Source organism: Oxyura jamaicensis, chromosome 4 (genome assembly GCF_011077185.1).
Source record: "Oxyura jamaicensis isolate SHBP4307 breed ruddy duck chromosome 4, BPBGC_Ojam_1.0, whole genome shotgun sequence".
In the NCBI taxonomy this organism is placed as follows: Eukaryota; Metazoa; Chordata; class Aves; order Anseriformes; family Anatidae; genus Oxyura; species Oxyura jamaicensis.
The window spans coordinates 55,421,895-55,442,691 of record NC_048896.1 but is presented as its reverse complement, the minus strand read 5'-3'; the positions used below and the strand labels follow the sequence as shown (position 1 = coordinate 55,442,691).

Below are 20,797 nucleotides of genomic sequence, written 5' to 3'. Positions count from 1 at the left end.
CAGAGATCAACATTTTATTTTATCCAGAGATATCAAATACTGTTGTGGTTAGGCACACATGGGTAATAGGCCTGTTCATCATAGGCTGGTATGAGGCAGAAGGATCTCTCAGGGCCTTGAGGATGTTCTTTTGGTCAAACAAAAAATGCTCAGTGTTTATGCATGATCACCGTGTTCCATATTAATATCTGCTTTTGTGTTAAAATGCAGTAGCAACTGAGGAAGTGCAGCAGAGACTATCTAGTAACCTGAGAGTCCATCATAACCTACCAGATCTCAGATTTTGTTTTTAAGGACAGTCCTAAGCATGTCTGCAGGTTTACCCATGTTCTCTTTGGGCTTTTGTTTCTTGTCTTAAGAACGTCAACTCAGCTTTTTAAAGCAGAAACAGGTTTTAAGGATGGGAGTTCCATGTGTATCAATTACATGGACAATGAGCCTTTTCTTCACAAGGTTAGTCATACTCAAATGGTAGCTATTGACCTATTAGTAATAGTGGTGAATAGCTTAATAGTTAATTATACTGAATAGAGATGACACAACATGGCAAGTCTTGTGACCAGAGTGTTGGGATGAAACACAAGGAGCCCCAGCTTCTGCCCAAAAGCAGTGTCTTTCATTTGGAGTTTGAGAATAAGTGTGGCTGAAACTGCATATATTAGCAGGATGGTAACCAGAATACATTTAAACCACTGTTCTGAAACGGGGCTCTATCAAAACACTCTTTAGTTACCTAAAAAGTTAATTAAGAAAGTTAAATATATTGTCATTAGTCTTCAATCGCTTTGCAGGTCTTTGTGCCACTGTTGAAAAGTACCAAGTCTACAAATTAAAGGGTGGGTGCTGAAGAGCGTGATGCGATGAGACTTAGAGACCTTTTTTTTAGGTGAAGGTTAATTCTTTGCAGGCCAAAGGAGTTTTGGCCTACATTGGATTCCTCATTTTATAAAGCATATGAAAAGGCTGTTCACAAAACAACATTTGAATTTAACACCCTGAGGAAATGGGAGCTTTGTGTAATTTCAGAGCAAAGAATATTGTTGGCATGTTTCTTCCAAGTGTTTTGTAGTGATATTGAAGAAACACAGGTAGATCTGTACTTGATTCTTAAAAAGTAAACCAAAAAAAAAAAAAAACACAACAAGACAGTCTTAACGATTATCTTAGAGAAACTTTCCAGTGTTGTGTATATGAGTAGTTCCTAATTGCAAGATCTGTGAATTTGGGGATGTTTGTGTGCTACACGTTTTTCATATCTAACTTATAAACTAGATATAATTTTTTTATGGTAATACAGCATGCCTGCAGTACATGTCTGGTATTGCTAAACACCGCTCTTTTAGCTTGCAATCTTAGGACTGAAACCCTCATTTCAGTTTGGAGCACTTCATTTGCCAGGAAGACCATAGGATGTGATTGTTTGCTTTCAGATTCATCACCACAAGCTATGTGGCATGTGCAGCTGATGACTTTGAGACTCCTTGTGTCCATAAATTCTCTTACAAAGCCTTGCATGCGGTTCTTCACCATAAAATTCATCTGTACAGGTTTCAGATGACTGAAGCCGACTTGAAACTAAATGCTAGAAGTCCTAAGATCTTAAGTAATTTGATATTGGTTCTCCTGTCAGTAGTTTATTTTATGTCTGAGTTAGTTACAACTTTGTACTTGGAGCAAAAAAGAAAAGCAGCTTGTGCTCCCTTTCTGTGTAGTGCTTATGAGATAGCTCTTATCCAAAAGAAGCTATGCAGCTGTGCCATGTTAGCATTCTTCTATGTTGCAAATCAAAGCAGGGAGGATGGGACTGCTTAAGACTGTTAGATTCTTTGTTCCTTTTGGCTGCTGATGACAGGAGACAGTAATATGTAAAACCTTTTGGATATGTAGTGTGTGGATATGTATACATTCATGTAGTGTCCATGTCTTTTCAGCGCTTTCTTCATTCAGTTAAATAGGCTAGAAGCCTGCTAAATGAACCTATTCATAGTGATGCTGACTGCTAGACTGGTTACTTGTAATCTGTTCAGCTCTGCTTAGAACTTGAACTCAAAAAAAAAAATTAATCTTTGAGGAGCTTTTTATGTGAAAATGAAGAAATAGACCTGTAACTTCCCTTTTTCATTGAATTATAGAATGGATTTGTAGCATTCTTTAGATTGAAAACAGCAGCCTTTGGAGGTCATCTGGTCCACTCCTGTTCACAGTGGGGTATGCTTCAGGGTCAGACCTTGTTGCTCAAGGCCCTTTTTCAGCTGAGTTAAGAGCTTTCTGCACAGATGGAGGTGCTGCAGACCTTGCCTCAATGCCTGGCCATGCTCATGGTGAAAGAAGTTTTTCCTACAAGCTTCTTAGTGCTATTTTTCTGGTTTGAAGGAGGAGATTTTGTGGAAAACTAAAGATAATCCAAAAATTTTTGGAGTTGAGTCTTTGGGGGAGGGGAGTGGGGAAAAAATCAAGTCTTGGCTGGCATTACATTATGATAGCATCTGTGTCTTAGACTTGCTTCAAGTAACATGCCTGTCTGCCTTGAGTATCTGTAAATTGTCTGCTAATTTAGGAAGATAAGAGGACTTTAATTTCAGCACTTTCTTGTTGCTTATGTTTCATTGTATTTCTGAGGCATAGCTAAATTCCTTTCACACTTCCTTGTTTCTTAGCTGTATCAAAATTCTTCCTTTCAGGGCATGTGTAGACCATAGGCTGCTGATAGCTATAAGGTCTTTGTAACATCTGCAGTACTTAATATTACTAGATTTTGCCTTTTTAAACTTAGTAGTCAGGTTTTTTTTTCTGGTTTGTGTGGTAAATGCTGTAGGAGGGCAGGTTGCCAATTACAGGCTCTTCATCTTCAATTGTTTCTGCCACAAAATAAAAATTTTATCTTAATGTCTGTAAAACCTGAGTTCATTTTTTGAATACAAAGAACATATAATATTTAATGTTATGTTTATGTATTTTTAATTATCTATTTAATGTATTAGTTGTTAATACAGCAATAAATTTGTGTAAATGTAACTGAAATTATCTTAAGACTTCCTAATACCCTTCCATTATTTCTTGTGAGTTTGTGTGTATAGAATATTTTTGTTAAGGTCAAAATCAGGTGGCATATTGTTTGTTTTGTTGCTTTATTTTACTAAATCATTTTTCATTATCTTTCAGGATGATTGACTGGTTGTCTTGGCCTCTGGCTCAGCATGTAGAAACTTGGGTGATTGCACTGCTGAAAGGACTAGCTGCAGTCCAGAAATTTACTATCCTTATTGATGTCACTCTGCTGAAGATTGAGTTGGTATGTTGGAAAAGAACAAAACTGAAGGAAAGGGAAAGGAATTTGTAACACAACCAACAACAGGCAATTGCATAGCTGTTATAACATACACTTTTATTGTCCTGCATAGATGATGTAAACTTGTAGCTTAGAGTTACATGTAACTTTGTTTCAAATGGTTGAGGATTTGGAAGTCTGTTTACACTTTTACTAGAATCTCACTTTCTAGATTTACTGTAAATAAATGTTTTGTTGGTTTTTTTTTTTTTTTTTAGGTATTTAATCGACTTTGGTTTCCTCTAGTGAGGCCTGGTGCCCTTGCTGTCCTTTCCCACATGTTACTTAGTTTCCAACATTCTCCAGAAGCTTTTCATTTGGTAAGCTACTGATCAAATGATTTTCAGTTGTTTTGAAATGTAATTCATATGGGCTTTTTAAATTGTGTGCAAAGAGAAACAGAATTGAAGTGCTCAGATTTCATCTTTGTTTCAAGGTTCCAGAATCATATTTCTTAGGGTTACAGTCCACTAGGCTTTCTAGCTGCCAGGTTCAACAACTCAATCTGTAACTGGAAACGATGCTTTGTTCTTCCTGGCACGTACATATTTCTGGCAGTAGCATCTGGGGACCACATTCTGTCTTTGACTATGTACTTCTAGGATGGCGTTTTACGTGGTGTGAAGTCTACAGGTTAAGTTGGGCTGTGGGTTGGTCTTTCAGGCACAACCGTTTAGAGAAAACAGATAACCAGTTATACTGCCTGCTATATATGACCTAGTTGCCCTGGATAGATGTGCAAGAGCAAGTAGTTCAGTTGAAGGAAGTTATGTGTGGTGACGTGTGCAAACAGAAGGGTACTGTTTTTAATGGCCACTTCTCAAAATAAAACTCACCAGTAAAAGCAGTAGGTATTAGGTTATGACAATGACATTCGTACAGCATGATGTGTACAGCTTCCCTCTCCTCAAATTCAGTGCCTAGCTGGAAGTTGCTTTTAAGTGAAATATAGGTCTTTCAGGCTTGAGTATAAGAACATCATGGCACACACTTTCTTTAAGCTGTCCCAAGGGCTCTTAGGCTTGAAGTGATCTCAAATGCTTCGCTTTCATTAGTGTCAGAGTAATTGTATTAATGCCTGTTAAACTTTTTTTAATAACAAAAGTTTCTCTCTACTCCCTCCCCTGCCCTACTCTGGATGTATGATAAAAAAAACTGAGTGACAATTGAAACAGACAAGTTGTTTTGAATGTGCTCAAAACCAAATATGTCATGTAGTTGCCATCCTGCTTTTCTTTGTTCTTGAGAGACAAACATCCATGTGAAAAATGTAAAGTAGAAGACAGACAGTTAAAGCAAAATACCTATTTCTAGAATTACAAGGAAAACTTGTACCATGTGATACATGCAGCATTGCCTAAGCATGTCTTCAGGACTTCACCATTGCCATTTTCCCTCAGTCTGAAACAACCTTTTTCACTTTGATTTTTGATACACTGCTGTCATTTAGTATCCTATCATATTCTCCTGCATTTAAACTACTTGTTTACTATTTTAAAATTATCTGAAATTGAAGTAATTAATCATTTCATAAAGGCTGCTGAATGTATTTTGCAGTGTATCCGAGTTAACATTCCTCTTTGCTGTTTTTGAGCATCATTACTTGAATGACTTGCTTTTGAAGTCCTTGAAGAATGTTCTCTTGTACTTACAATATGTAACTCAACCACAGTTTGTACTGGAGTATGACACTTTAGTTCAACTTCAGCCAAAAGTGATGCTTCTGTATACATTCCAAGTATAACTTTGACTATTATGCAGTGTACCTTAAGCAAGCCTTTGATTCTCAATTAGACCTTTGGACTTGTACATTCTGCTCTTCCCACATGGCTTGTCTGTACAAAATTATCACATCTCCGGTTTTATTTATGCAAATCTCATTCTTGGAAGCTGACACTTAGTCATTGCTGTGTATTTGCATTTGTAAAGTGACAAACTTTTAATTGCAGCTTTCATCGGTGACTATATGGTTCCTACAATAATTTATCCTGGTATTTTCATTTTCAAAGAGTAGGTATCTTGCTGGCAAAAAGAGTAGGGTTTGTTTCTGAGATTAAAAAAAAATTTTTGTACTTACAAAACAACTGATATTTGAGAAAGTGGCAAATGAGTATTGTGCACCTGGCCACTCTTAGTTTGGTGTTTTCAAGTATACTGGTTCATGTAACTTACGCACTTGCCTAAGATGATGGCATTCTTACTTTTTTTGTATACTTTCCGTCTTTATTGCAGAACAGTTTTAGCTGTTTGTGATGGGAAATGATTGCATCAATTTTTCCACAGTTGAACCCATTTGATCACTTAGAAACAAAAGTATCCAAAATATTTTGGTTCAGTGGTAAGCCCCTACTCCTAGGGCCTGCACTGAAATAACTTTCTCCTTTTTATGTTTTAAGACTAATGAATAAGACTTTTTACATTAAAAATACAGACAGAACTGCATTGAAGAAGGGGAAAGAGTTAGGCTAAACACTGTTGGTATAATTAATTTAAAGCAGTAATGAATTTGAGCTAGTTCCCAAATAGGTTACTATCCCTATGCTAGTTTTTTTAGCTTGTGATATGTTATCTTGGTTTGAGCCCAGCTCTATCACTAGGTGGAGCTGCAAACCAGTTTCCATCTTTTTAAAATAAATCAGTTGAATGCCTTACCTGCTTCAGATAACAAGCATTAGATTCTATTAAAGAAATTGAGACATTTTGTTTTAAAAACTGTATGTATGAAATTAGGACAGAATACTGAGCTGTTAGTGGTGGCACAAAAGCAAAATGTTTGCTCTATCATTAATAAGATGAGTACTTTGAACATGTGACTGTTTAAAAACCTGACATGCATCTGAGTTCATGAAGTTCCAAAAATTAGTATATTAGAAGACAGCATTGAATGATTAATTGTGCTGTTTGAAAATTGTCAAGGATAAAGAATAATGCATGCATTTTTCAGGTCACTGTTTCTCAATCACTTGTTACCTTAAGAACAAAATGTTCCTGACATTTAGGGTGTGGAAACAGTAAAGTTGTCTGTAGAATAAAATTTGAAAATTGAATTGCTGTTCAATACTTTTTTTTCCGTCCTTTAGGTTGTGCCACACGTGGTCAGCTTGGTTCACTCCTTCAAAAGTGATGGTTTACCTTCCAGTACAGCATTTTTGATGCAGTTGACTGAGTTGATACACTGTATGATGTATCATTATTCAGGTTTTCCAGAGCTCTATGAACCCATTCTGGAAGCTATTAAGGTATATTAGGAATGCAAAGATGGCGGGATGTTTCTGTTTTGTTTTCCCAAACATGAAAGCTATAATCTGACAGATCTAAGTTGTTTAGAACATCCACTAGGGAAAAATGAGAATGACATAATCTATTGTTGATTCTAACTATTTGAAATAAAAAGTTCTGATTGTCCATGAGCTGATTATAACAGCCTTTAAGAGAAGTCTGTAATTAGAGCCTTTATTAAAAACACAACCTAATTTCTTCAGCTTTGTGTACCTAACAACGTCTTTGCAAGGTTTAATCTAGACATTGCATTTCAACTCAAACTAGAAACTGTAACTGTTGAAATATAAGTTCAGGCTGAGGAGTACTTGAAATGGCATGATTCACTGATTATCTCCAAAACACCAAGTAAACACATCTTAACAGTGCAGTCAGTATTGCATGCCTCTGTGGGTAAAGGATACTGGCTTATACTGTTTCAAAGCCAAGTTCTGCTTTTTTGAGACAATATTTTATTTACATAATGCATATTTTTCACTACTTCAAAGAAAAACTCATACACTAGGGTGTTACTGCCTGATTTTATAACAGTGGTATTTCACTTACATGTTTTGAAGCTTAAAAAGCCCCCTATCAACTTCACTTCAACTATTTTGGACTTCTTTATTCTTATTTTTTTCTGATTTGACAACAGGAATGCATCTCCACAAAAGGTTATGGATGTTTTGAGGTTTTATTAATCCATGGAATTTGCAAAGTAGTTTTGAGGGGCAGGAAGGATTATGTGTGTATGCAGATCAAAGGTGTCTACCAGCCCCTTATTCGTGTCACTTGCTGGTTGACAAAAGAAGCCCTGAAGAAGAGGATTCAAGGAATTTGTTGTTGTTTGTAACAGGACATTTTGTTAGCTTTTGACTTGCCAGACATTTGTGCTGTCAGTATTTTCAAAGGCAATAGCAGCATGTATGCGCTAGGCTAGCAGGGGTGGCAAAAGCCTGAAGGAGAAGTCAGGAGTAAGAGAAGATATAAAAGACTGCTGGGTGGCAGTACCTATTATAAAAGCAAATATACAAGTCTATTAAATGTGTTTGTTTCTTTTGTAGGATATGCCCAAACCCAGTGAAGAGAAGATTAAGTTGATTCTCAGTCAGAGCGCCTGGACTTCTCAATCCAGTTCTTTGCCATCTTGTTTATCTAGACTTTCTGGAAAATCTGAAACTGGGAAGACAGGTCTAATTAATCTGGGAAATACTTGCTACATGAACAGTGTTATTCAGGCACTTTTTATGGCTACAGAGTAAGCTCTCTTTTACCATCTCTTTTCATTGCAAATTGACTATTACAGTTTTCTTGCCTTTCTTTGAATATAAACATGTCCTAGGTTAGTCAGCTGCTTAGGGCTGGGTGGCTTTCTTTGCACTTAGATGCTGATTGCTTTTCTAAAATGTATCTCTGTGGAATTGCAATTTTATCTGTTAAAAATCCTGATCTTTTCTGTGCATTGTCAAAAATGTATATGCAATGAACTAACAAAAGCATTTTAACACTGACTCAATGCGTTTCTTCAGTGTCTAAAATGAGAGTTAAGTGTCTATCTTCCAGGTGCCAGACAAGTCATCTTTTCTTTGCTCTCCTTAATATTTTAAAAGTTGCATGGTGATGCTTTTGTTACTATCTGGAAGGTGTTGGGGTGGGGGGAGAAATATTTGGAGAAATGTCTTAGTTCAATGAGCTCCTACTGTACAGTGGTTTCATATTTGTGCTCTAGAGCAGAATCCAGGGATTGAAGGGAAGTGTTCAAGTGTTGTGTGTTTTGCTGTCTTTCAAACTGAAGTAATTTGAGATGGAATGATGCCTGCATTGCTGTTAGGAAACTACAAGGGAAACTAACATCTACTTCTTATTTCAGTTTCAGAAGACGTGTTTTATCTCTGAATCTAAATGGGTGTAATTCGCTAATGAGAAAATTGCAGCATCTTTTTGCATTCTTGGCCCACACCCAGGTATGATAGCTTTTGATCTTTTTTTAAGCTTAAATTTGTATACCAAATTTTAGGAAGTGACATTGTGCCATGGGAGCACACTACAATACATTAAAAATAAAATATGGTAGATTTGTAGGGGAATGAGTCTGCCTCCAAATGTTCAGATGACATGAATGGGATTGGAGTAATCTATTTCATAAGTGGAACATCCACTTACAAACAACCAAATGACAAAACAAGTTCTGTTTTTATAGATGGGTAGTAACGTGTTTCCTTTCAGAAGGCAAAATGGAAAAAAAAAATAACTAAGACTTGAACTGATATACCAGTTGATTTTATGCAGCTTCATGGGATGAAGTTCTATAGTGATTTCTACATTAAATTTTCATGTCGTTCACCTTCTGATTTGACCTTTATTAAATGCAACACCAAAGTATTTTCCTAGTAATAGAAGACAAAAGACACGGATTAATACCAACAAACGCGTTGCAAAAGTCATGTGGATGGATCACCTTAAAAATAAATTGGTACTAATGAAATATTGGCATTCTTCTGAAGTACATCTTTTTCAAGCTTGCCAGCAAGAACATTAACTTGCTCTTAAACTTAATGTCTGGCTTATGCTCCCTACACATAGAATATTTGCAGGAACCACTACTTTTCTCTGTACTAGTGGTGATTGCTACAAAATTAATAGCTAATACTTGTTTTTTTCCTCCTATGATTAAATTGTTTAAATGTGTAAATAGTATTTCATACAATTCCTTCAGCATAAAGTGGTTCAGAGTCCAGCTGTTCATATCAAAATGATATAACAAAATGTTTTAGTTTTTGTTTATCATTGTCTGTTTATTTCATACACTAACAGAGGGAGGCATATGCTCCTAGAATTTTCTTTGAGGCTTCCAGGCCGCCATGGTTCACTCCTCGTTCCCAGCAGGATTGCTCAGAATATCTCCGGTTCCTTCTAGACAGGTACAGTTATCATGCCAAGAATGAGTAGGAAACTGCAGCCTTATCACATAATGCTGAGCTTCTTACTGGGAGCAGTCATCTAATAGTTCCACTGCATGAGTGAAAATCCGGAGTTTTGGGTCTGTCTCCTGACTGTGTTTGTCATAAATCATCTCTGAAATACTTTTCTTCATGAGTTTAAACCATGGTGAAGTCCAAATACAATCCTCTCTCCACATCATCTAAAACAGGTTGTGTTGGTGGTGATGTTCTTTTTTTTAAACATGAACTTGGGTGTTAGTTGTGTTAGCTGTGGTCCCATTGTAAAATTCATGTGATTGCTGAAACCTGTTTAGTCACAGATCTGAAATTTCATCTTAGTGTAGGCAGCTATATTTCATATAGGTTAGATAAATAATGAAGAGATGTACATGCCTTTATAACTAGTTGTTTATAAATAAGTGAATTAATTTTGCATACGGAGTATTTTTACTGAGTTTTGGCTTAGGCAATACGCTTAGGCACTTTCTGCTTCTGGAGAATTTTATCTCAGTTGTGAAAGTGTCCTTTTTTCCCTGTGTTGGGTTACTTTTACTAGTTTCTAACTTTGGGTGCAAAATCCTGACATTCTCTTTTCCTTGGAAGTTGTCTGGCGCTATGTAAATAGCTACTTTTTCTCTTAGGAAGCCTGCCATGAGAACAAGTCAAATGGAGACTTGATTTAGGATGATAAGCTAGTAAACAACACTTCTATTAAATTCATACTGGTTCTCACAGTGTATTCATTGTGTTCAGTTACATATAGAATTTGCACAAGAATCTTTATGCTTTCACTTTATAATTCACTCTATAGTCTACTGGATAGTACTGAGCTGTATGGTTTGGCTGGCTTATATGAACGATAAGTTTTTTTTAATGTAAGATGTTTGTATTCACTTAACCATTAATTTTTTACTGTAAGTTGAAAGAAGTCTCATGTTGCAGCTGTATTTCTTTGAAAAACAGTACTACTACTTGGACTTTTTTCTTTGTCTTTAGGCTGCATGAAGAAGAGAGAACCTTGAAAGCATTGTCTTCAGTAAAGGCTCCTGAAAGTAGGAAGAATGAAGAGTCCCAGACACAAGAAACTGTCCATAAAGCACAGGTATTTGCTGAAGCACCTTGTATGGGAATTGAAGAAAGAACTCTCATTGAGAAAATGTTTGGAGGAAAACTGAAGACTACTATATGCTGTTTGAACTGCAAAAGCACATCTCAAAAGGAAGAAGCTTTCACAGATCTCTCCCTGGCTTTCTGTCCTCCAGCATCCTTGGAGAACGTTGGTTCAAAATGCGTGGACTGTTCTGAAATGAAAGATGATTGTGGGGTGGAAACAAGTACTTCAGCAACTGTTGCTGCTGGAGAAACGCCTCTCAATAGTTTGGAAATAAATGGTGGATGTGATGCAGTTACGAATGAAGGAACCACAAAAGATTTTTCTGCTGAGCCAAACTGTGAGACCAATTCTGAACTCAACAAAGGTCAAGAAAACAGGGACACGTCTCAGAGGCTAGCAGGGAAAAATACCCCATCAGTTACAGACTTATTGAATTATTTTCTGGCACCTGAGATCCTCAGTGGAGACAATAAATATTATTGTGAAAAGTGTGCCTCTCTACAGAACGCTGAGAAAACTATGCAAATCATTGAGGAACCTGAATACCTCATTCTCACTCTACTGAGATTTTCATATGATCCAAAGTGTCATATAAGACGTAAGATCTTGGACAATGTTTCTCTACCACTTGTTTTGGAACTGCCAGTCAAAAGAGCAGCATCACCTCTAGCTGTAGTTTCAGGAGGTTGGTCTGTTGATGTTGAGGTTTCTGATATTGGAGAAAATCTTGCTAAAAAACTTAAGCCCTCTGGTGCTGATGAATTGTCCTGTCCACAGCTGGTGCCCTACACGCTAAGCTCTGTGGTGGTGCACTCTGGCATATCCTCTGAAAGTGGACATTACTATTCATATGCCAGAAATGTTACAGGTTCAGGGCCTTCAGGACAGTGTCATCAGTCTAAAGCTCTCTCTTTAGTTTGTCCTCAGAATAAGTTGTTGGCAGAGGAGAGTCCTTGTACTGTTACAGAAAATGAGCTGGACACTGAGATGTCAAAAGAATGGTTTCTGTTCAATGACAGCAGAGTGACATTTACCTCATTTCAGTCACTCCAGAAAATTACCAGTAGGTTTCCAAAGGACACTGCTTATGTTCTCTTTTACAAAAAACAAAATAACACCTGTGGCTTCAACACCAATTCAGCAAATGGACTCTGGGTAAATGGAGACCCTCCCCTGCAAAAAGACCTCATGGATGCGATTACGAAAGATAACAAACTATACTTGCAGGTAAGTTTCAAGTAGTATGTGGAGAGTGGTCTCCTTAACACTCACAAGAAGCAGTTGAAATACAAAGAAAAAAGGTAGCTTCTGAGTATTCTGGTACGTGAACTTGGTAAATCACAAATCCGTCTTCTATCTTGACCTGTACTATGAAATCTGTCTAGCAACTTGATCAGCTGTCACCATTAGGCAGGAAGTACAAGAGAAAATAATTTAAACTGGTCCTTTAACCACTTAAAACAGTATACATGAAGAGCTTGTCAAACAGTACTAAGTTGCATTGCCTTTCATAAATTGCAAGAATGGCTGGAGTATATTAACTTTTAGTCTTCTTAAGTGTGTTTTCATTTCAAGTGACATTTGTACAACTGTGATTGCCTAAATGCTGTAACAATTAAAATGAAGACCAAGTGCTAGCGACTAGATTCTGCTTTCCTTCTGCCTTTTTTTTTTTCTCTGGGAGCTCTTCCTTTTTGCAGTAGCTATGTTTTAGATTGCTGTTGTTTAAAAGATGCTGTGCTCCACATTAAAACGTGGTTTATTTTGAGCACCACTGCTATGTTTAGGCTGTCTAGTAGTGTTTTATTGTGTATTCCTTGGGTTAAGCTGTTCCTGGGAGTTATAGGCCTACTCAGAAAAGAAAAATTAGTTAAGTTCAAATTGGGAAAGAGCAGATGAATGTTGCTGTGATTATCTTTTATAATAGTCACACGTATTTGATAAACTTTCAGCTGGAAGCTTCAGTAGCAATTGTGCTGCTATTTTCTGACTATTTAAAAGATTTGTGTGCTAACCATCATTGTTCATATGCTATCTCTCCTCTTGTCTATACAGGGTGGCATAAGGCTTAACTTCTTCAGCAGCAGTTCCAAATAATATTTTTGATCAGAATTGCTTTTATTTCTTTCCATTTATGTATGACTCTGTTCATCACCAAACTTCAAACTCAGAGCTTAAATGGGGTTCTGTAAGTTAGTATTTCAAAGACCATTTTGAGTCAATTTCTGGAACTTAGTAAAAAGTTAAACTGGTCTTCTTGAATACTGCTGTACACTTGGAAGTAGAGGAAAATCAATGTGACTTTTTAAAACTTAGTTACTTGACAGACTCACAAACATTGTTTTGAATAGTCTTCTAGACTAAAGCTTTCTCCATAAAGCTTGTAGCTAAAGTTACGTAAAGTCTTGTCATCTTCTCATGTAAGCTGGCTTTTACTTCTAAGCTACTAGTGTCCTGAAGCCTTTCAGTTATAACACAAGTGTCCTTAAAATGAAAAAAGGTTGATACTTTCCACATACGTACTGTTTTTTGTTACTTCTTTAATTTTTGTCTTTATGCACATCGAAATGCCGAATTCTTCCGTATTAACTTCTTAGTTCTTGAGATCCTGTCCTTTTCTCAGTTTAAATGACACGGTTTAAAAATCCTTTAGTTATTTTTTCTCAAATTAGGTCTAGTGTTGTGATCCTCTGAATTATGTTATTGTACTTTTGAGAAGTCTAATTTCACTGTTTAGAGTTCCAAAGAAGTATTCTGTTGAGAATATACTTTCCTATTGACGAAGCCTTCACTTCTTTGAAACAAGGTGTTTTTTTTAAAAAAAATCCTCTACCCTAGTGCTTTAGTTTTATTATTGCATACCAGTTTACCACAAGATAAACTACACTATTTTCATTTCAAATATCATAACCTGCAGTATGAGTAGGTCCCACTCCAATTAAAACAAATTAAAAATTGCTTTCTGAGAGCAAGTGGAAGACTTTGTGGGGGGAAGAGGGGAATGCTCTGCGTTGTTCGCAGTCCACAGAACTATGGTGACTACTGAGATTTACTTAACTGATTTGTCTTTTTCAGGGAAGGAAATTAACTGGTTTAAAAACACCAAGCATTTGCTTTGTATGGAAACACGGACATTTCTTGTTGAAATTGCAGTGTTGTTTGCTATACTAGAGCAGCTAATACAGGCTAATATTAAGTCAGCATATGCTTGAGAAGAAAGAGATGGGCTCGTTTAGCACTATTAAGCATGAATAAAGCATGAAAAATCTTAAATTGGTAGATGTTTAGACGTAGTAGGCATCAGTTGTTTTAGCACTGAATGCAATGATAGGGTGCAGCTCTTAATGCTGTCGAGAAGCTTTAATTGGTAATTTGATCACTGCTATGTATTTCTCATGTGTATGCATGCGTAGAGATGCCTTCTGTCTATGATAGGAAATAGTTTTATACACTCTAGCAAAGAATTTAGTTCACAAGTGAAGTTTATCCTCTTCTCAGTGCATTGTGGCTGCTTCTGCATGTTCTCTTAAGCAATTGATAAAAAGCTATGCTTGTAGCTTGTTTGCGTCTGCAATGCAGTGATGTGGGGCTCCAGAGTTGGGAGTCATCCCTTGCACGTAAGTCATGTGCAGGATATGGTGGTGTTGCTGTTAGTGCCTGTCACTGCTGGTAGTAGTCAAGACAGGATTCATCTCCTCTGCAAGGAAGCCTCGTAATAGACTGTTGTGATCTGTATTGTGAAAGGTGCACAATACAAAATATGCATGAAGTAACTTAACCTAGTAACTGCAGAAAAGGAAATGACATTGTAGATAAATCTGCCAAAAAAAAAAAAAACACAACACATTTAAGAGGTTTTGAAATTTGTAGCCAAAAATAACACTTTTATTTAATATAGGGTCATCTACAGACCTATTGCTGATGCTTATATTCTTTTTAATCCAGTTTGTTAGGTAAAATTCAACTACCTCGTTTTAAGGAGTGTGAAGTTGCCAAAGAGTTCTCCGGAGGGACAAAAGTGGAGGAGGGAGTAAGGAAAACTCCTCCTTTTTTGGTTTGGTTCCTTGCTGCATTAAAAGAAACGTTGCTAACATTTCAGCAAAAAAAAAAAAAAAAATGAGCCAAGGTGCAGTGTAGCAGTATTCCCACTGTTAGGTTTTGAGGAGACATTCTGTCTTAAGTTAAACAGCTTTTTTCAACTAACCAGGCAATTTACACAAATCCTGCTACTTAAATCAAAATTCCTGTTGGTTTCTGGTATGAAAAGTTTTGTATTCCCTAGGTATTAAGTAGTCTTTCTGTTATAGTTAACAGATGTGTAAGAATCCACATACTGTTGGAGACTGTATAATACTGTCTTTCAGGGACAGTGGCATATCTGTTTTGACAGCTTTTTAAGAATCTTTTATATGGCTTTGGAAATTAGTATGCTTTTCAGTAGTGCAAAATAGTTTCATACTTAGGCTATGTTTTTATAAGAGGACAGAAAACTGTCCCACAGTTTAAATCTGTACATGCTATTTTTAGCACTTAAAGTGCATGGACAAGTCTGTTCAGCACTTTCATGGTAGTGTAACAGTCTTTTAGGTTTTGGCTCCATTCCTTGCTTTCACCAGGAGGTGGTGGAGAAGAAAAGGAACAACTGAAGATGATCATCGTGGTTATGAAAATCTTGTGAAAATTTATTGCTTTTGCTTGAAGATGGTGGTGTGAAGTGACCAGCTGTCACATGAAAGCTGCCAGTGTGATCCTTAGCACCTAAATGCTCTCTTTTTGTTCCTGAAGTGTAGCTTTTACTTTTAATCTTTCTTGTTAGTCTTCAAGAACCCTACCCCTGACTTCCCTCCCTTGACTTGTGAGGCTCTCGGCCAATTTGAGAAAGGGATACTTAAGTGCAAAGTACTGCAAGGTTTGTGAAACTAGCAGGAGAGAGAGAACGTATGGTATCTCTGAGGGAAGAGCTTGTGCTCATCCTCTTATTAGATGTGTCAGAAGCCATGGAGGTAGGTGCACACCTGTAAAACAAGCTGGCAGGAAGCTTTGCTTTCTTACCTCTGCTTCTAATGCAGATACTTCTTCCTTGGGTTTTCCTGCAGCTGATTCTCATTTGTTTTCTGAATTATTTGAGGGCTGTGAAAACCTACTCATGTTAATACAGGGTTAGCATCACAGTAACTGTTGGAAGTTAAAAGTGCACACTGAATAGAAGCTAAACACTTGTTGGTCTTGTTGTATTTTATCTGAGTATTGTGCTCATTCACGCAATTAAGTGGAATAAAATCATGGGCTTAAAATAAGTAACCTTGATTTAAAGGTTTTGCATTTCAGTTTGGCAACCGAGAACAAGACCATCTTAAAAATTCTGGGATGAAAATTCATGAGAAGTGTGTATCAATTTAATATTTTGTTAGCTTTTGATCAGCAGTCTCTTCCTTTAGAAGCATTCTGTGTAACTTCATGTTTCTAGCTTAAACTTAAGTGGATTTAATTTTGCCGAACATGATTAAGTGTATGTGAATCAAAACTGTACCTGTGGGAATGGCTATGGATGTTGCCTTCAACTTGGATTTCAACAAGGTAACCGTTCAGCCTTTAGAGTCCAGAAGCTAGTGAATGTTGCTTTTAAAGCTGTTTTTACTAATTTACTAGAAATTAAATGCCTCTAGGATTTTTTTATAGTCAGTTTTCTTTCATTTCAGGAGCAAGAGCTTAGTGCTCGAACACAAGCACTTCAAGCTGCCTCAGCCTCGTGTTCTTTCCGCCCCAATGGATTTGATGACAACGATCCCCCAGGAAGCTGTGGACCAGCAGGTGGAGGAGGAGGGGGTGGGTTCAGTACTGTTGGTAGATTAGTCTTTTGACTACGAAGACAACCTGGAATACACTGGTTCTGAAGCAGCTTGGTAATGCTGTGGACAATTAAAATTTTGGAACATTGTCATATATTGTACCAAGTTTTGAGACTTGATTCTTGTACAAAAGCAAATGTTGTTTTTTTTTTTTTTGCTTGTGTTTTATTTGAAATAAATAAGCGCATAATGGAAAAAAACTACCTCTTAAAAATTCAGTTGCTTTTATGGTAAGAGACACTTGCCCAAAAGACGAAGTGGAGATTTTTAAGTAGTTTTTAATGACATTGCATTAAACTCAACAAGTGCATGTACATAATTTTCTATTATCCACTGAATGAGGAAAGTTCATTTTGACTCTGGTGTTGCTTTATGTGGAAATTATTTTGGATTGGTTATACTGCATACATAGTTTCCCACCCCACCTTATTAACAAATCTGATACCTTTATGATTTCTAAATATGATGCAATCTTATAATGAAGGCAATAACTTAATATGTGACATGCTACAGTACTTTAAAAAATATTCAATATATTTCCAGTGTAAATGTAAAGAAAAACATATAAATATTTGCTAAGATGTTTTCCAAAAGTGCATGTTCTGTAGGAACAATGTTTTTAAATAGAAGTTAACTTTGTAGTGTTTCTAATTTTTTTGAGCATTTTAAAATTATTTCAGGGAATATATCTGCTGTGTATTCGAAAGGAAGAGATTCTGTATGTGCCTTGCAGTACTGTAACTTAAGAACAACTTTCTGAGGCTGCAGAAAAGGGACAATATGTTAGTCGTTTTTTTCAATATTAGAAATCAATCTGGGTTTAGAAAGCTATTAGGCTTCCAGAAATTAAAAAAAATAATAATCTGATAACTTGAAATGCAGTAAATTTTTTCAATTATTTTTGATTCAAAAGGCTAAACCTAGTGATTTCATTGGTTAAGCTGGTCATAAATACTGAGCTATACTTCTGAAATTGCAGGAAGGCTACCTGTATTGATCCTTGCTGAGGATCTGTGCTTCTGAGAGTCCTTTCAAGTTTGGCCTACTGCTTTTGCTTATAGAGAAATTTCTGGTGAGTTCAGGTTTTAAGTGTCTGCAGAAGACCAAAATGGCATTGTCTGTGGAGCAATGTTTGCTGGCTTGTTCTGTTAGTCTTGGCAGAAACAGAAGCTTTGTTTTTAATGTGCAATGAGGATAATGGAAGTAAAGGAATTACACTGAATCTGGTGATTAATTATTAACTTGAATAATCTTATAGTGAAGTGTAAATTTATTTAAAGTATTTTTACAAGATTCTGCACTGTTTTGCTGTGTTTTTATATTAAGTGACAAAGCGTATCCTTAAAAAGCATGCAAACCTGGCAGGTGTTAGCTTAACTGTATAATTTTTTTCAGAAAATGCCTTTAAAAAGCATTAAATGAGTTTTAAAGAAAATGTTCATGTAATATCAAATATTTGGATTTTAGTCCACAGTAAGGTATCTTAGCTTGCAAATTATTTTTATATTATCACTAAAATTGTGTTACTTGCTCTGCTATAGGTTCATATTACTGCTCAAGAAGGCTAGAGCAGGTCACCTTCATTTTTTTTTTTTTAGTAGGTTTCAAGCTTGCTTTGACCCGTGCTTTCATCGCTGCCTCAGTTGTAGGTCTCTGAATCAGGGGATTCAGCTGTGGAAATGGGGGATATTACAAGACCAGTGTGAGGAATGTTCTCATTCAGTTTGGGTGAGGTTGTCTTGAAAGCTCGCTCCATCTTACTCTGTAGCTTTCAGTCCAAGGAGGTTTTTTATTTCCTTTTGGGTTTCTTTGCCAGTTGGCTCTGGCTTTAAAATGCTCTTATAACAGGTAAATTATGTTTTTCTCTTCCAAATTGTGGAAAGGACACTTTAAAAAGTTGAGTATTTGTGTTAAAATGGGAGTGTTTTGTCTCTACTGATCAGTTTACTGTTCATTTTAAGACACTAGAAGTTAAAAGCAGGAGCAAGTGTTTTTACTTTATATAAAATCAGTTTTGTAAAGATCAATATCGTTTTTATGTTCTCAAAGTAAAAATGAAAATTATGTATCTCACCTAAAAAAATGTGTGGTATGACTTTTGTATACCTATTGTACTACATCCATTTCATGAGCTCTTAGAAGGCTTTCTATGATCTTGTTAGTCTATTCTAACTTAGATGTTAAATATGGAAACTTGGTTGGAGGAATGCCGTAGGGTTGGATATCCTTAAGTGTAAAATGATCGTATGTCTGAAACTGAAAATCTCCTTTATTTTTTACTTGACTTCTATTGATGCAGTTACTTGGGGTTTTACAAATCGATTTTTAAACTCAAGATACCTATTTGCAAGTCTGCCTGTTGACCTGGCAACCCTCATAGGCAGATGGATACCTTAATGTGGAAGGTTTCAATAAAGCTAGTGAAAGTGGAGTATTTCTCACTTTGAACTGTACAGATTTTCATTGTTTACAGTAATGGCACTGCATGTTCTGGACATTGTTCTTTCATTCGATGTACATATGGTACTTCAGTTTGTCTGACTGAATGCTGGATGGTTTGTTTATTGACCTTTTTGGCTCCATTCTTAATTTGCTTTCCATCTGAGTTCAATAAGTAGAAAGATACAAAATACATAATGCTATTTCTGAAGCTTTCTGTTGTTTCCTTTCTTGAAGGATATAGTATTGTACCCATCTCAAGGATGGTATGTCTTTTAAAAATCATGTTTCCTTATACTAAGGGATTGTGTTTTGGTCTTTGTTTTAATGGTTAGTGAAGTTGTATCAACTTTCTTCCATGCAGCTCATTTTCTGTAGTTTTTCATGTGGAACATTATAGTGGATTCCTGTGAGTGTCACCAGCATAACAAGTGATTACAATATCTGTGAATGTGTTTATTCAGAATGAGGGGAGGTAAGCTTTATTTGGATAACTAAAAGAATCAGAACTTCCGGCCAGCTCTTTTTTTCCCCCCTTGTTTGCCTACTCAGGATAATTAGATATCTCATCTGCTGTGTCTTCTGGAAGTTTGATTTCATAGGTAAGCCTTTTTTTTAAACTCTGTATCAGTAAAAATTGTTTATGAAGTGAGGATACTTGTTTATACAAATAATAGGTGAAGAGTAGAAGTGCTGTGGGCAAAATATTTGTTAGAACAAAAGCGAGTATAAACTTTATGTGAATGTCTTACATTAGAAATTTCTTAATTGCTGGGACTAATTCTGGAATAGCCTTACAGGCAGAGACCTGCTTTGGAGGAAGAGCCAAGTATATCTGTGTAAGAAATTAAATGCAAAGCAGTGTCTGAATAGTAGGCAACTAGACTTGATGAACCAGAGGCCTCTAGAGCTTTTCTCTTCTCTTGGCCTTCGGGTCTTGATGTTACCAATCTTGCTTTTAAGGCTCAGAGTAGAGGCAAGTGTAAACCAAGGGAATTCTGAAGCACAGCGTAACAGTAGCAATAAAAAGGGGTTGAGTGCTTAATGTTGGGTGTACTTGGCTTGTGATAAATTGGAATGAGGCGTAAAAGTGAAGTAATAGAAAGTGGAATCTAGGCAGGCCTGTGATCCAGAGATATATTCAATTGCTAATGAAAGATTGATTACCCTGGAATAGCCTACGGTAGGATGTAATCGGTTGTAGCATTTGATGGCCTCAGTAGGCTGTGATCAAATGTAAAATTAGTAAAATTATTGCACTTCTTCAATGAGTGAAGGAAAGATCTATGATATAAGCAAGAAGTTGCAATAGATGAGCTTTCAGGCTTTCATGTTCTTTACAGATGGTTGTCATATGTACACCTTAAACTAAATTCGTAGCTAGAGTATAATGCTTTAAAAATCATAGGTGTCAGGTCAAATATAACAGTTAAGAAACAAAAATAGTGGGAAGCTATTTGGGGCTTCTGTAAAACATGAAGCTTATTTGGACTTCAGAACTAATGCGTATCCATGTTTCAGCAAGTGATTTAAAGGTACTTGGCCCTTGAGCTGAGCTCCAGCTGTGACCTACGTCAGCTGTGAAGTGATGCACCACTGGATTACCACACATGGCTTTTTTATTTTTTAACAATGCGTCCTCCCTCCCATTTCTCTTGTCTTACTTGTGCTTGAATGAAAGTATGGAAGGGAAAACAAACTCAGCCAGAGTGAAGTACATGTATTTAAAAGAGTTCTTTATTATAAGCTCCTGCTTTCTTAGTTCAAACAGAATTATTTCTAAGTTTGGATTATAAGCAAGTATGTGGTTTCAGGTTATGCAGTTCTTATTCCTTTTTTTTCCTCAGTGCCAGTAATAAGATATAGT

General features: G+C 36.4%; 1 protein-coding gene across 1 annotated transcript in view; it reads left to right on the top strand.

The window, feature by feature from the left end:
• The window catches only part of USP38 (ubiquitin specific peptidase 38), a 22,883-nt gene extending 3,738 nt beyond the window's left edge, over positions 1-19,145 (top strand). The window contains exons 3-10 of the mRNA XM_035324350.1: positions 3,163-3,292; positions 3,547-3,648; positions 6,409-6,567; positions 7,651-7,844; positions 8,457-8,550; positions 9,401-9,507; positions 10,525-11,869; positions 16,342-19,145. Coding sequence (XP_035180241.1) covers positions 3,163-3,292; positions 3,547-3,648; positions 6,409-6,567; positions 7,651-7,844; positions 8,457-8,550; positions 9,401-9,507; positions 10,525-11,869; positions 16,342-16,503 — 2,293 coding nt within the window. The 3' untranslated portion in view covers positions 16,504-19,145. The remainder of the gene's footprint in view (positions 1-3,162; positions 3,293-3,546; positions 3,649-6,408; positions 6,568-7,650; positions 7,845-8,456; positions 8,551-9,400; positions 9,508-10,524; positions 11,870-16,341) is intronic.
• Positions 19,146-20,797: the final 1,652 nt, after the last annotated feature.